The following is a 16741-nucleotide window of genomic DNA, read 5'->3' as shown; positions in this document are numbered from 1 at the left end:
CACACACACACACACACACACACACACACACATTAACAGGAGTTAAAAACAGAGCAGCATGATGTGCAGATCAGAGTGCGGGTGGATAATAGAGAGCTAAAAGTTTTATTGCAATATTTTGTGGTACTACTATGATAATGATAAACGTGACAATAGTAATTATTTATTTTTTTAAATAACAGCATGAATGTAAAAACATAATTCTTTAAGACACCAGTCACATCAAGAATTATTTCTATCACTAGACTGGACACGCTAGCTGGATTTAATCATATTTTCAAATTTATTGATATTTGTTGATGAACAATACCGACAGTACAAATGTTTTTGGGGGCTATTTAAACATTAATTTTAATTCATAAATCGAAATTGTTATCATGACTAAAGTTTTTCATGATAAATGATAAACAGTACAACAGTTGTGGAGAAAGTACTCAATAAAATTTAATTGAGTAAAAGTACAAACACATAGACAAAAATATACTCAAGTAAAAGTAAAACTACCACATTAACATTTGTACTTAAGTAAAAGCAAAAAAGTACTGGCTTTTAAAAATAGTAAAATATTAAAAGTAAAAGTACTTGCTGAATCGCTAATACAATATCATTAAGTGAACCGATGGTATTTAATTTTAATACATTAGAAATTTGCCATTTTAATGAACAATGCCACAGATAAAGCATGTTTTTATTGTGTTTACTCTGTAACACAGTTTAGACTTAAATATGTGATTCTATGCATCATAATTTCAAGGATGGAAACATCTCGTCTCCTGTCCTAACAGCATGAACTTCACTTTTTTGCCTCTAGTGGCATTTATTTTTAAAGAAATCCAACAGATAAGGGATGAAAAGAAGGTGGGTGGGGGAGGACATGCAACCAAGGAGCCAGTAGCAGTGTTGTAGTCAAGACCACCTACCCAAGACCAAGTCAAGACYAGCACCCCRCGCTATGTGAMACAAAAAAATTAAGTTTTACCTATCAAAATTGCTTCTCAAATTGATCTGAAAGATCCACATTCCCATAAAACACCTAGATATTAAATACTTAGAGCTGAAATAAACTTAATCAGTAAAGATCCGTTCAGAAGAATCGGATCGTTCCTGAATGTCATATCACTATATTGCACTTTGGTCACAGCGTTGTCCCATATATGCGACACCACAGTCAACACCTCCACACATAGACATAATATAAGGATAGACGACTCATGGACCGCTCTCGCCTATTGTCGCTGACGAGATTTAGGGCGGCCACCTTGGAGCGGTACACCACTCCACTCAGCTTATGTGTTTAGCAGGCACAATGACGTATCACCACATTTAATCGATCATAACACGCTTTTTTGTTACTGGAAACCATATTAGGGTTTAAAAATATACATATTAAAAATGGATACATATTAAAAACATATAAAAAATATTAACATATTTCTATCAAAGCTACATTTATAAACAATTGTATTTTTTTAAGTATGCTTTTAATACATAGTTCAGCATATTTAAATATGCTTAGTGGCTATAACAATAGAATAGGAATGGAATATTCTGACATTGATGTATGATGAGAATATTAAAAAGCACACAGCCGTTCATAATTTAATAAATTATTTAGCAATATCAATATTGTTGATAGTTATATAAATATATAACTATACAAACACAAATAAATAATGATTAATAATGGCACAAATAAATAATGATTAATACTGAATAATATATATTGGATACATGTTATAGGTATGTATGTATATGTATATATATATGTGTGTGTGCGTGTGTGTTTTTCAGCCGACGAGTTCTAGCTTCAGAGAGATTCAGCAGCTGAGAATGTGTCCAAAATCCGATGTGAGATTAATTCGTGCTGCAGTGAATCCGTCTCTCTTTAAAGATATCTCTCTCTTCTTCCTCACATCGTGTCTTTAGGAAACTTTCCAAACAAAAACAGAAGATTTGGGATGTATCTTACTAGTGAAAGAATTACATATAAATAATAGTCTTTACCACCTGTGCTGGTGAATGTTATAACACATAATATAAGTTTTATAATATGCGTTATATTGTTTCATTTCTAATATTGGCTCTTGTGTCAGATAATCTAAATCAATGTTAGAAAATAATACATTTTTTTAGATTTACGGAATCTCAGTTAGCCTTCATAGCGGTGCTGAACCCGTATTACACCAAGCACTGTAGCTAATATTAGCTGGTATCTCGCCGGTGGACATAAATACAGTAAAGTAATAGTCTAATCACAATATATAGACAATAATATGTCCATCTTACTTGTGAAATGTTGTCTGTGGAGCCCTCACATCAATAGTCCATCGATCAGAACAACAATATCCCTCAGTGCTGAGGCATCTTCTGCTGTTTAGATTGAGCAAAGTAGGAGGGTATACCGCTACAAGATGGCCGCCGTATTTCCTGCGCTTGGAGCAGCCAATGCGGGGTCTACTCTTATATTATGTCTATGCCTTCACACAATAATTCAGCACCAGTGACAACTTTTTTTCATCGCAGATGCAACATATCTCTGTACAGCTAGCTGTACTAGCATCACGTCCACGGAGCTTACCTTTCCTTAAGCTATTATATTACTGTCGATTAGACAGGCATCTCCTCCCGCTCAGAGGAAAACACTGCGCATGTCTTGGAGCTCCACGTGCAAGTAAAGGGGGAGGCGATGGGTGACAACAGACACGCAAGTCACRTTATTGCTTRGATTTTACGGCGCCACCCTAAGTCGGTGAACTTCACATTTTAACGGAAAAAAAGAGCAATGCGACTTGGACGTAACGAGTAACGCGACGGTTTTGTAGAAATGTAGTGAAGTAGAAAGTACAGATACTTACTGTTAAAATGTAGTGGAGTAAAAGTAGAAAGTACCCATTATTAAATCTACTTAAGTAAAGTACAGATACACGAAAATTGTACTTAAGTACAGTAGTACTTGTACTTCGTTACTTCCCACCACTGCAGTACAATAAATGGCCACCCCTAGATTATAGAGCATACCTAGCAAGGGAAACTCTCATCCTCCATCCCCCTGAGAAACGCTTGGTGGCTCTGTTTTGCATCTCAGGGGTAAACGACAGACCAGCCAGGATCCGCCTGGCCTTGGCCTCCGCTGCCGCAGCTCCAATCACCCTCAGCTCTTCGTACACCTGGCAAGAAATAGAAGCACTTTGGTCACTTTTGTCAAGAACATTGGTCACTTTTTAACCACCATGCTCTTTAAATGCTCATAGATAATCCCCATAAAAAAACTAAAGTACAGCCACAGAAAATAAATTATTTTAATCATCAGAGCTGTCTGGTTGGATCTGTGTTATTTCTCTACACTAGCGGTTCTCAACGTGGGCGGTGCCGCCCCTCGTTCAGAGGACGATAGGGGGCGCTGGCGGAAATTTTTACAAAAGGGGGGCGTTTGGTCGAAGGTAAACTTTACACCTTATATGCACAACAATACCAGTTTAGACTTTGAGCAACTTGCTAAAACTGTATTGTGCAACATTAAATCATGCTTGGCTGCAACGGTATCGATGGCAGCTCTCCTGCTCTTCTGTGTTTGTAGCTTCTTGGCGCAGCTCCGCTCCTGCTTCACCGCATCAGTTCAGCTTTACACTGGCTTATGACGTTGCTGTGATTCACTTTGTCTGGTGTCTGATTTTCAAATATATTATGTTTTATTGAGTATTTTTGTACACATGTTTTGGCAGCGCTGTGATCTTGTCAAAGCAGCAACTTATATTAGCGTTTTAACGTCTGGATGCTGCCCGTTTCCATGAAAGGACAACGGAACATCGCTCTGATAAACATGTAACAATACCCTCACTTTGTATCCCTCTGAAAAATGAACCCATTTAAATAAAGAAATCCCTCCATGGGTGATACCTCGAAAGAGAGCGTTCATTTTATAGAGTTAACACCGGTTCTATAAGTGATCTGGTAGCACCACAGCACTTTTGAATTTCAATCATCAGAATACCGGAGCTAAAAGGTTTACATAAGTCTGCTTTTCTCCATCGATAGGCGCTTCTCGGCCGATCCGCGTTTATGGGGTAAAAAAAAAAAAAAAAAAGACAATGCGCACGTTGTGCAAAACTCTGAAACAGGAGAACCGTGACATAGAACGGAGCAACGAATTATTAATCTATAAATCAATAGACAGGTCTATATAAAGACATAATTCATGTTCCTGTCCCATATTTATATGGCATTTAAAGGCCCTGGAACTTTAGTTTTTCCACTGAAAGCTCTGGTTTACACAATAAATGCCATGTGGGTGAAGTTTTATGGATGATACTCTGATGTCCCATTCTCCTGAAGGCAGCACAGAGCTGCACCACCAGAAACCGACAGAAACACTGAAGAGAAGAAGAGTTATGATTAATGTAGTTATAGTTCTATCCATGTTTTAATGTTGCAGAGCTCAGTCGTTTTGCAAATAGTTCAAAGTTTAAACTGGCATGTTGAACATCTTTTATCTGGTCATTTTGTGTAATATTTAACAACTAGAAAATGGCAAAGAATAAGAATATTTTTTCCACTCTGACTGGCTGCTGTTAGGCCTACCAATTTTAACTTGAATGTCCATTCAGTGGATTTTTCTTAAGACACCTGTGAAAATAATTTCTATTCCCATGGCTTTTTTATTCTCTGGGAAATTATTTTTAATGATTAATCCAGAAACAACCATAAAAATCAAAACATCAACAACAGCAAGAGTAATATTAATGATAAAATAATATTTAGTGCAGAGTAGACTACAAATTCTTTGATGGGGGGCGGTGAGGGACCTGTATAAAGGCTAGGGGGGCGCTGGCCCAAAAAAGGTTGAGAAACAGTGCTCTACACAGAGATAACAGCTTTCACTAAAAGCTCTTTATGTTAGAAACTTGCGTGTTGACAACTGGTGGACACTCAGCCCTTCTCTTACAAGATGGAAAGTGTTATCAGTGTGACAGAATATTATTTTGTGAACATTTCAATGCAGCTTTCTGTGTCAGTACAGTAAAATGACTCTGGTTTAATCCCAGTTGAACTGTCTGAGTTGCTGATGACATTTGCTTAGGATTTCCAGCAGTTCCCTAAGAAAAGCCTGTTTCCATGGTAAAGTGTGTGCTGATGAGGTGAGGTGTGGACTCAGCTGCAGCCAGAGCCACAGCAGAACGTCAGGGAAACGCTGTGGTGTGTGAGTGCTGAGGCAGCAGCACTGTTACTGTGAGGCTCAGCAGTGAGAAAAGCAGTCCAGAGGTCAGGTTCACCTTCTCCAGCCTCTGGGCCACGCTGTCCTCTCCCTTCTCCAGACGAGCCTGGAGCATCTTCTCCTCATCTAGAAGCTTCAGACGGCGGGTGTCAGCTTTCAGCACAGCTTGCACTGCCGGGGTTTCATCAGCTATCACCTCTATCCAAGACACACACACAGTCAGTGGGCGCCACACGGCTTCAGGAAGGAGAAAAACATCAACAGTTCACTTACCCTGTTCACACAGCAACACGTCGATGTTGGGAGGGATACTGAGAGCTCTGTTTGCTATGTGTTTTAGTAAAGTGGTCTTTCCTTTGCTAGAAGACAAAATGAAAACAAGATGGTCCTGAATGACAGAACTGACTGAATCTTAACACACAGAACTCTAACAACTGGTTAACACATGAAAACCTGACATAACCAGGGTAGAAATACTACAAAACATAACAATAAAAACTCTTAGTGATCAGCCATTAGTTTCACTGTCTTCAGCTTTAAACACATCAACTCCATAATAATTTTAGATATTCAGCAATAAACTAAACATGCAGCATTTAAGGAAACAAATTAGAAAATAACTCATTATAGTAGAGCCGAAAAAGGGCCTCAGAAGTTTCCTTAAGAGAATGTTCAACATTTTTCTAACTTTTTGGGTCAAATGTTGCAAGTGGACAGAAAGTGGATTGCAGTGCAGGGCATTCTGTGTAAATACAACTAAAACAAACGTGCAAATCTAGAGCTAGAGCTAGAAATGACTCGTAGTCTTTCACCAAAGACAAAAGAGAAAGCTACAATTACTAAAGTCTGATGCTACTCCATTTTTGTTTGCATTTTGTGAAGAAAGAACTTGAGCTCATGTCTTCTTCTGAGGATTATGTGTCGATTCCTTCAGTAGTTCCTGGTGCAGCGCACCCACTGGCGAGGGTGCTGCACTGTGATTAGTTCGGATCATTTAAGTCAGTGCAGTGTGAAAACAAACCGCAGCAGCTAAGAATACAGCAAATGTGGCAATTTTGGTCCCCAATCAAACTGAGTCTACCAGACTATAAGGTGTGAATAATATCAATATCAATAAAATATTTTATTTTATTGTATTAATAAACTTATCTGAATTTCAACTTTTTACATTTGAGAATACCCTAAGACATTAAAATGAATTAAAGCTACAAGCAGTGTTGGAGGCCCTCGCAGTGAAGCGCACCTAAGGCCTATTGGCGACCGCAGGGTTTCCAGCACCGCCATGCTCTCGCCACCGCAGACGCTCTCGCGCAGTTTCCGCACCCGCCCGCCAGGTGACACACACTGATGTCTTCCTCAGCGCTCCCTGACGACGCACAACCCCAGTAGAACAGATTTGCAATTTAAAGCTATTGGGCTCTTTAGAGGCTAACAAAGGTCAAGCCTAACAAGTTTACTGTAAATAAGATGAGGCATGTAAGATTTAGAGCAGTCTTTTTTCCATCAGAAAGAAAGACTGCTCTAACTGCTCTAATAAGTTCCTTCCAACAGGTGACTTCCTGTTGGAAAGGGGCGGGGCTAAAGTGATGTCACCAACTGACCATTTGAATGTGATTAGCTTTGCTCTGTGATGATACCAATGAAGTTTTATGCAGCTGGGAGCTTCTATGAGGAATTAATTCCATCCATCCTGATGTTCCATGGCAAATGGCCAGATTTGAAGCTTGGCCACGCCCACATGCTCTGACATAGGAAAATTCCTTTATAACTTTTGACCTTCAATGCCTCAAGATTCTCCTGACTGAGTTTGAAGCCTGGATCTCAAAAGCTGTAGGACGAGTTCGCTTGGATACGATGTCAATAAAATAGACAAAATGGAGGCTTTGATCCAAAATGGTTGACTTCCCGTTGGGTTTAGACCATGGCTCCAAGAGACTTTTTTGTAGGTCCTGACAAGATACATATGTGTATCAAGTTTCATAATTGTAGGTCAAAGCATGGCTTGAGGCAGATTTTAAAAAATATTCTAGGGACCGCTGTGGAGGAATTTGGCCACGCCCAATAAATATTAGACTGCATTCCTATCTGTGGGTGGACACGGATCGATCTCAGCGAGTTTGATGAAGCTGGGAACTAATGAGGGGAAGTTATTCCACCTTGATGTTTCATGGCGAATTGTGATATTTGAGGCTTGGCCAAGGCAACATGCTTTGACATAGTAAAATTCCTTTGATAACTTTTGACCTTCAATGCCTCACGATTCTGCTGACTGAGCTCTAGGACGAGTTTGCTCAGATACGTCAATAAAATTGACATGATGGCAGCTTTGTTCCAAAATGGCCGACTTCCCGTTGGGGTTGGACCATGGCTCTAAGAGACTTTTTTGTAGGTCCTGAGAAGATATACATGTGTACAAAGTTTCATTATTCTGGGATGAAGCATGGCTTGGGGCTGATTTTTTTAAAATATTCTAGGGGACGTTGTGGAGGAATTAGGCCACGCCCACCAAGTATTGCACTTAATTCCTGTCGGGGGGTGGACAAGGATTGATCCCAGTGAGTTTTGTTCAACTGGGCCAAAACATGTGGAATCTAGAGCCAAACATATGGCAGCAGCGTGACCTGTCACTTCACCGTGCCGCCATTGCCACGCCCTCCACTGAAAACTCTGGGCGCTTTAAAGCAAGTGAGACCAACTTGTTATCTGTCATCTGACTCAAGTTCATCTTGATTACGTCAAGTGAGCCAGAGATGGAGCTTTCCAAGTACGAAAAGTCACTTCCTGTTCTGAGGGGGCGGGGCTTAGTTGAAGTCAGACTATGACGACATAGGAGCGTCAGGCATCCAGACAGGACCCCTCATGCAATGTTCGGTGCCAACTGAGCCTTTTATGTGAAAGTTATAGCGTTTTGTTTGTTTTGGCGCCACTCTGCCATGCCCCCTGAACATATACCAAAAGTACATTTTTTTGATAACTCTTAAAGCCCCATGCCTTAACTGCATTCTGACCAAGAATGAAGCCGATAGGTCAAAATCTCTAGGAGTTCGTCAAAGTTGGACGCAAGTAAAAATGAAAAATGGCCAAAATTTGACCTCTGACCCAAAATGGCCGCCTCCCTGTGCATTTTAGAGATTTTTTTTTTCTTGATTTGGGGGGGCACTACCTACGTACAGAGTTTCAGATCTCTACGACTTACGGTTTCTCCCAACTCACTTTAGGGGCACTGTAGAATAGTATGGCCACGCCTGCTTGTTATTCCACTGGAATTCGAAAATTTTCCTCGGGGGACAATTTTGGGTCAAGTTTGGTGACTTTTTGAATATGTTAAAGGCCCCAAAAGGCTGCGTAAAGTGGCAGAAAAAAAAAAAAAAAGAAGAAGAAGAAATCCTGCGATTACAAGAGGCCTTCACCAGTGCTTCGCTGCTAATAAAAAACAAGGCCAATAAAATAAAATACTCTGTTTTGTAGTTAAAATTTTCCATTTACAGGGACAGAAATCTGAAAATCTCCTCCTAATAAAATGACGCTTAATGTCCCTCTGCATCAGTTCTGGCTTTTGGGGGCCCTGGTGGGGCTCCACCACAAAGCCAATGTGGTATATGCCACGAGAGGTGGTGACGTATTTCCATCCATCCATCCATTTTCTGCCGCTCATCTGGGGTCGGGTCGCGGGGGCAGCAGCTTCAGAATGGAGGCCCAGACTTCCCTCTCCCCAGTCACTTCTTCCAGCTCCTCCGGGGGAACCCCAAGGCAGTATGGCCAGGCCAGCTGAGAGACATAATCCCTCCAGCGTGTCCTTGGTCTTCTCCGAGGCCTCCTCCGGGTGGGATGTGCCAGGAACACCTCACCAGGGAGGCGTCCAGGAGGCATCCTGACCAGATGCCCGAGCCACCTCAACTGGCTCCTCTCGACGTGGAGGAGCAGCGGCTCTACTYTGAGWCCCTCCTGGATGACCGAGCTTCTCACCCTATCTCTAAGGGAGAGCCCAGCCACCCTGCGGAGGAAACGTATTTCCGTTTAAATCTATGACACATATTTGTTTTGGGTCCTGCTTGCTCCTGTTGTTTTAGCCAAAGCTGCAAGATCTGTACTATGAACAAGACGCAAAAGTTAAAATATCTGCGAGCTACTGGTACAACAACTGAGTTTTGTGGTGTGCCGTTGTGTCCAGTAATTAGCCGGTACCATCCAGTGCTTAGTTTTTTCATTTTTCTGTTGATATCAAGGCAAAAGTGGACTGTAGCCAAAACTTAGCCGCCACTACGGCTAACACACGGTTTGTAGCTGCCTGCTATTCCAAAGCTTGAGGATATTGAAGATCTAGCGTCAGAAATGGGAAGATAGAGGTTAAAAGGGAGCTGTACGTGCTTCGTTCACTGGAATAATTTGTTGGAGGAAAATAATACCGGAGGGAATCCACTGCTACGGTAACAGGCTGAGAACAGAGGCAGCGATTCAGCACAAGGTAAGTTAATACGTGTGTTGATGCGTTTGTGTTATACGGAGTATGAAATTATTTTTAGGCAACTCCTTAGCTTTTGTTTATCATTCGGGAATCCCGTCATTCGGGATTCCCGAATGACGGGAATGCCGTGATTCCCGTGATTCGGGAAATACGGGAAATCACGTATTTCCCGAATCCCAAAGATATGACATCTACCTTTGCTGTTTCATAATAATAATCCACGTTAGAGTGAATTTTTCCACTTGGCCGCTATAATCTGTTCTTGCGTTACACAAACGCAATTTTTCTTTTTTCTTTTCTCTGAGATTCTGCTTAGAAAATTAGGTTATGAAGTTACATCCTCCCGCTGCTTTTTGTTTTTAAAATGGTAAATTTAGGTTTGCCTGGCCTTTTATAAACTCATGCCTCTATGCAGAATTTTTGTATTACTGTTGGTAATGAGCAAACCCTGTGTTATGCCTGCTAGTTTAAATTAATTTCAGCTGCACACTTTCAAGAGTATTCAGATTTTAACATGCATTTTCTAAGTAGTAAATATTTCAGTTCACTCTTATTCATTAACTTCAGTAATGTTACACCTCTGACACATTTTTTGCAGTTTCTTTGTGATACCAGAACTGTTTCACTTAAACATTTAATTTCCTGATATTGTCAATTTATTTTCAAGCAAAACTCTCAAAAAGACCTGAGGCTTTATTAGTTTTGATTAATAAATCCTCATCACGAGGTTTTGCATCGCAACACCGCTGTGTTGATTACCTTTCCATTGGATCCAAGCACCTGGACCAGCTGACGGCAACCATCCGTCCACGGTCTGCCGGATCATCACAACGTGGACTAACTTTTTATTTACTTGGTTAAACTATGATCTGGAAACCAGAACACCAGATATGCAAAAATCTACTTGCAGACTTTGTTGGCTACCCTGACAGTCATCCTGGACTGGGCTGAGCCGGTCTTCCTCTCCTGACTAGTTTTCATCACCAGTAAAGACAAACAAGTCTGATTTCTGACCTAGGAAGTATATTATATCGTCACTGTTCATTTTGCTATCCTGTTTGTACCTACAATAAAATTTAATCTCATTTGTAATACTTACATTTCACAAACCTTTTTTTCCCCTTTTCTCAGTGTTTATGTTATATCAAGTATTTGCAAGTAGCTCAGGAATTCAAGTGAGATGTTAAAATGCAACACTTTGAAGTAAACCAGCAAAGAAATGTGAATATTAGGTAATATGTAGTTAGTCATATAATTTAATATACTGAATAAGGCTGGATGATATGACTTGCAAGTTTTTTTTCATACCAGATTTGATTTTAATCCGATTCCTCCAGTCCTCAATTTCTATAATAAAATCACAGAAAATACTTTCAAAACGTGCCTTTATTTCAATCATCATTTCTGTGAGTTGTATAAGGGAGCACTACGGTCAGGATACAAGAATTTTTAATTGCAAGAATGCAATTAAAAATTGCAGTCATTGTTGCATTCTCGCAACAATGACTGCTGTAACAGTCACCGTTACAGCAGAATAAAGATGCAATTTTATAACAATGTCTTAAAATTACAAGAAGTCATTTTAATGAGAAATAAAGATTCAGATTGATCTGATGTAACCAGCTCAGTCCATGTGGTTCAGACATTTGTTAGTAATCAAGATAATGTACATTGCCACCTCAACTGGCCAGGTAAGCATTAAGGTAAAAATAAAAAAATAGAGCAAATACTGTATACAAAATGGAAAAAGAGCAACTGATAGAAATATTTTCTATATAAAGAAAAGCAAAAAAGTTAATAGCAGGAGAAAAGTTGATGGCAGCATTAGCTCAGCCAATCTCTCCCTCCAGGAAGCCACCAAACAGAACTGCCCAGCTATAATAAAAAAAAAGAGAAAGAAAGAAAACAGAAAGTTAAAATAACAAATAATGCCAATTTGATAATTCAGATCTAATGCATTCCAGATGCAAAAAATGTTCTGGAACCTATTATTGACATTTTACAAATTTCACAAATCAATTAGAAGGTTTTACAAATGTTTTATTTATTCTGCTGTTAGTACAGAATAATCTAGTTAAGTTTGAAATATCTAGGTGTTGTACAACATATTAAAAAAGCACAAGATAGTGAAAAATCGCCCTTTAGCTATTTTCCGAATTAGATGTTACATTCAGAAGCATAGATATGTAGATTGCACACTGCACAGGTAATCAAAACACAATGTTTACATGGCATCTTTGTAAACTTGTCCCTGTTAACTACGTCAGAGGCATTATGGTGAATACAAACGATTTATTAACTTACCTTCGAAGTTATTGTGAAGTTTGACACACCCAGCTTAAATCGTTTGTTGTTGTTGGAGCTTTTCAGGACGTCTGAATAATTCTGTAAGCATCATTAATAGTCCTGTAGCGACCGAGGAGCCATTGTTAACAAACTGTTCCCTGTGCACCGGAGGCATTCTATGTGGCAAAAAAATGCGGAAATGCTAAAACGGAAGTCCGTGGCATATACCCCATTCCATGCTCCAACAGAACACAGAAAGCTCATGAGACAACACATCACCATGGCAACATGACAACAATGCTTTTACTATGGATTAGGGGGCGTTTACACGACAATGGTCCAACAAAAACTGAATTTTTGTTCAGTTTTTGTTGGATAATTTACATGAAAATTTTCTAATTACAATCTTTGTTTACACAGTAACGGTACATATTGAAAAAGTGTAATGCTCTCGCTGCGCCTAGTTGGTGCTGGGTTGAAACCAAGTGCGCATGTGTTTAAAAAAAAAGTTCTACTTGAAGGCATGTGGATTTGCGTTTCCCCATCAGGTACCGTTCTCCCATAGATTGGGAGAAAACACACATTGTGTGCGTATGATTAGGGCGCATGCAGTTGGAAAAAGTGGGATAACTTTGCTGAAACACCTTGTTTGAGCTTTCACGGTGTCCATAGCGGGCCCCGGACTGGAAGCTGTTTATTGTTTTTACCTTGGAATGGCCAACAGTCTGTTATTTCCATATCAATTTGATAAAATAGGAGCTTCCACACTTCCCATATCCTCTGTCACCTTTTTCAGCAGTTAAAACAGTTTAATCCGTTGTTAACAAGTCGTAACCCGTTTCTCCGAGCTGCCTTCAAATGCAACATGAATGCTGAGACGCTCGCGCTGGGTTTACACCTGTGAGGCAGCTAAGGAAGCTGACCTGCTGCTGTTGTGCAGAGCTTCGCAAGTGTGTGTTAGAATCATGGCAACAATCCAGCAAAACGCAAATAACTTTGCACAGTTTTTTCCCCCAAACTAACCGACTGAGTTGAGTAAAGCTGTTGGATGCAGGTAATGATAGCTAAACAATGACTAGCTAATATCAATACAGCACGTTAAGCTTGTTAACAAGTAGCCTGTAGGCCATTTTTGTTGTCTATATGTTCAGCTACGTAGACTCCTCCACCCCCCCAAAAATAAGTTGATGCCCCCCCTGTTAAACTTGTCTGGAGCCGGGGCTGGTCCGTAGTTCTCTAGATAAGAGCGCTGAACAAGCAGCCGTGTATTTTGCCACCTGGGCGGTGCGGAGCGGTGAAGAGACGCTGAAGGAACCATATCTGATGGGGAAACACGAATTGTAGTAACAACAGCATTGTGAATAATTTCTTCTTCTTCTGTGGATTGTAGGAAGCAGCTATGTTTTGCGTTATACTATTATGCATGAGCTGGGGATTCTCTGAAAGAAAAGATCCGTTTTCTCTGTTTACACAACAACGGACATCGGTACATTTCAGAAACATCGCACTCTGGAACCCGTTTTCAATCTGTGCCGTTGCTAGAGAAAACATTCGGTGGTTTCGCATAAATGTACAAACGCAACAAAACTCTTCCGTTTTCCCCCGAAATGGTTGTCGTGTAAACAGGGTTATAGGTCTTGTTTCAAATTCAAAAATACTTTATTTATCCCAAAGGGAAATTTAATTCTTTATTCCTGGGCTCATACCATGTCAACAGCAACAAGTTGCAACTTTATTCTGCTGTTTGACTAAAAGTTACTTGATTATTCAACTTTTATCAGTCTACTTAATAAAATCCTATTTTAGGTAAGCACAATGTTGACTATTAAAATTCACACATAACCCAGAGTCTGATATTTTAGCAAAAATTAGAGAATGTTATGTGGGTTTTTAAAAAGCGGTGGACTGATTGCATTTTCCTGGCCAACCCCAATCATTAAAAAGTCTCACCTTGAGGTGATGTTACAAATGTTAAACTGTGTGGTATTTGTTTACTTAGCATGTATACTTATACAAACAAATTTATTTAAATAAAAAAATTCTAATCCAATACCAGTTTCTTCAGAAATCATCAAATACACTAACAAAAAAATTAATAGCTTATATCAAGTATGTACCACAAAACTCAAAAACAGTACAATTCTTTAACCTGATTGGCCACTGATTGACAATAAAATAACATTTTCTATTCTATTGATCAGAATTTCTATATTTTTTCACATCAAATAGCAGGAAATAAAGTATTTACCCATTTGGTCCAACTAAACCATATCTTCTTCCTGCCACAATCAGAAGGTCAGCATTGACAAAAAGCTCCTTGCCATGAGCAGATATGCTGAACTTCTCCAGCTGGAAGACACACAACAATCTTCAACAATTGCTTCTGCTGTACACACAAGCTTAGCGTGCAAAAAAACTGGTAGGAATTTTAGAATAGACTACAATTATCCTTCAGAAGTTTCTTTGGTCTTTGTTTTCTTGTGTTTTTTGAAAAGTACAAGAGAAAACTAAGTCAATAAGTTTCTAAGGTGAACATGTTACCTTAATATCTGAGGCATTCTCCAGCATCGCCTGCCTGGAGGACAGCTCAGCCTGAGATATGGAGAAATCTCCTTCCAACGCGTTTTGAGCTCGGACACTTGCCACCTGACGCTCATATTCCATCTGGACAAGAACATCAACACAAATATGGAAATTGCAGGTTTCTAATTGCAGGTGTTATGCCGAGAAATGAATGCTTGCCGAGAACTGCATGCTATTGCTTAACTAAATTAAAAAAAAATTTAGTAAAGCAATAGAAGTTTGATACAAAAATAAAACCACATGAAAATGGTCAATGTTGTCATTTAGTGATTTTTGAATGAAACTGTTGAAATTTGATGGTAGACAAGGTAGAAATCTCTTTGGAGTTGTTTTGAAACAGTGATATGAAAAAGTACCCCCGCACTGCCTTCTGATTTTTCTTTTTTTTTTTTGCATGTTTGTCACACTTTAGTGTTTCAGAACATCAAGCCTATTTAAATATTAGTCAAAGATAATAGAAGTAAAAACAAAATGAGGAAATATTCATATGCATTAAACTTGATTCAATTATGTTGGTGAAATTAAAAAAATTACATCAAACTCACATCTGTTAGGGCTGCAAACAGTTTTCCTAACTGCTAAGTGTAGCATTCAAATAATTTAGTTATTGCATTATAATCAGATGTGCCTTACATGGGTCTGTTTGTTGTTCTTCGTCACAACTAGCACACATTAATAAAAAAGGCTTACCTTTCTGTTAGGAAAATTTGTTTGATAAAAAAAACAAGCTAGACAGAAACCGTTACACTAGCAGGTCAGAGCATTCTTACAACCAAAGAAACTGATCTTGGTTATATGCACTTCCTATGCCCTTTACACAGACAGATGGTGGGTGTTTTTGCGACACTGCAAAAAACACCTAGAACCGTCGGTTCTCCATCTTTGCAGACAGTCCTGGTCTCCTACAGGAAATGAACTAACGAACTTAATAATATAAATACTGCAATGTGTACGTTTCATCAACCGTTAATATGTCACATTATTCTGAAATCATCATACGTTCTGGTTCATAAGGTCAAAGAGAAACAAAAGGGTAAATGATCAGTATTATCAATAAATAATGGTAGTGAACAAACATTTTTTCAACACTTTCTTAAATCTAAAAAGTTACATATAAATTATTCTGTCAAAAAAAAATCCTATCTGTAGTTCCTGCACCTCCTTTTCTTTTATAAACATAACTTTTCTGAGGTGTACTCTTCTGAGGTGATTGAGCATCTACACCTTAAATAATCTTTAGCTACAATAGACAATACAATACAATATTTGGAGTAAAAGAAAGGTGATGTATAGTAATTACCTGTTTTTTCTTCTTCTTTTTCTCCTTTTTACTCAGGTTAGCAAATGGGTCATCTGCTGCCTCCTTGGTCTGTTGTGCAATTACATCCTCAGCGCTCTGCTGGTAACAGCAGAGAAACACACAATCACACAGAGAACAAAGCAGGTGGTGGAGGAGCTGTGGAGGCACAGCATACCATCATACTGTCACTTCCTTCATCATCTTCCTCATCGTCATCCTTATTAGCAGCTGTGTACCGTTGTTGCTCAGCTGCTTTTCCTTTTCCTTTCTGTGAAGTTCAATTGTAACACAAAGATAGTAAAGAGAGGCTTTTTTTGTTCTTTTTGTTTACAATAGACTCCAGTCTGCAGTCCAAGTCCTTCATTGTGACACTGGAGAGGTGAAGAGGCATGTTAATTATGACAACCTCACAGCAACCACAGCCTTCTCAGGCTGAATGTCGCCAGCCCCTGTAAAGCCCTAACTCTCTAAGAGAACTTCAACACACACTTATGTTTCAGCTCTAGTAATGTACCTTCACTACAGGTTTATTGTCATCTTCATCCAGATCTGGTTCATCATCACTCTGTCCTTGGCTGAGAGCAGCAAAGATATTTCCAGTCTAGAAAACACCAGACATATCAGGACCATGCCACACACCGCAAAGGAAGCCACACAGATACCATCGACTTCTATTCATTTCTACAACCTACACCTTACCCTTATAATAGCCCTAATCATTACATACCTAACACTAACCCTAACCAAAATTCAATTCACACCTTAGTCCTAAATCTGACCCCTGACCCAAAAACAGTGGGGACCAGGCTTTGGTCCCAACAATGTAGTGTCAGGAAAATGGTCACACACTGCAGAGGAAATCACACACACACACACACACACACACACACACACA

At 39.4% G+C, this 16741-nt stretch overlaps 1 protein-coding gene across 4 annotated transcripts in view; it reads right to left on the bottom strand.

Annotated features, from left to right (window-relative positions):
• abcf1 (ATP-binding cassette, sub-family F (GCN20), member 1) overlaps nucleotides 1–16741 on the bottom strand; it is a 32045-nt gene that overhangs the window by 11181 nt on the left and 4123 nt on the right. For 2 of the 4 annotated variants that reach the window (XM_008421191.2, XM_008421194.2), the window contains exons 6-13: nucleotides 16361–16447; nucleotides 16022–16114; nucleotides 15847–15945; nucleotides 14505–14627; nucleotides 14212–14312; nucleotides 5486–5571; nucleotides 5271–5410; nucleotides 3019–3167 (exon numbers count right to left, since the gene is read on the bottom strand). In XM_008421191.2, the coding sequence (XP_008419413.1) occupies nucleotides 3019–3167; nucleotides 5271–5410; nucleotides 5486–5571; nucleotides 14212–14312; nucleotides 14505–14627; nucleotides 15847–15945; nucleotides 16022–16114; nucleotides 16361–16447 (878 nt within the window). The remainder of the gene's footprint in view (nucleotides 1–3018; nucleotides 3168–5270; nucleotides 5411–5485; nucleotides 5572–14211; nucleotides 14313–14504; nucleotides 14628–15846; nucleotides 15946–16021; nucleotides 16115–16360; nucleotides 16448–16741) is intronic. The other 2 variants (XM_008421192.2, XM_008421193.2) reach the window with 2 other exon arrangements.

Source organism: Poecilia reticulata, linkage group LG11, assembly GCF_000633615.1.
Source record: "Poecilia reticulata strain Guanapo linkage group LG11, Guppy_female_1.0+MT, whole genome shotgun sequence".
Classification (NCBI taxonomy): Eukaryota; Metazoa; Chordata; class Actinopteri; order Cyprinodontiformes; family Poeciliidae; genus Poecilia; species Poecilia reticulata.
The sequence above is the reverse complement of the archived record's forward strand: the minus strand, read 5'-3'. Positions and strand labels throughout refer to the sequence as shown.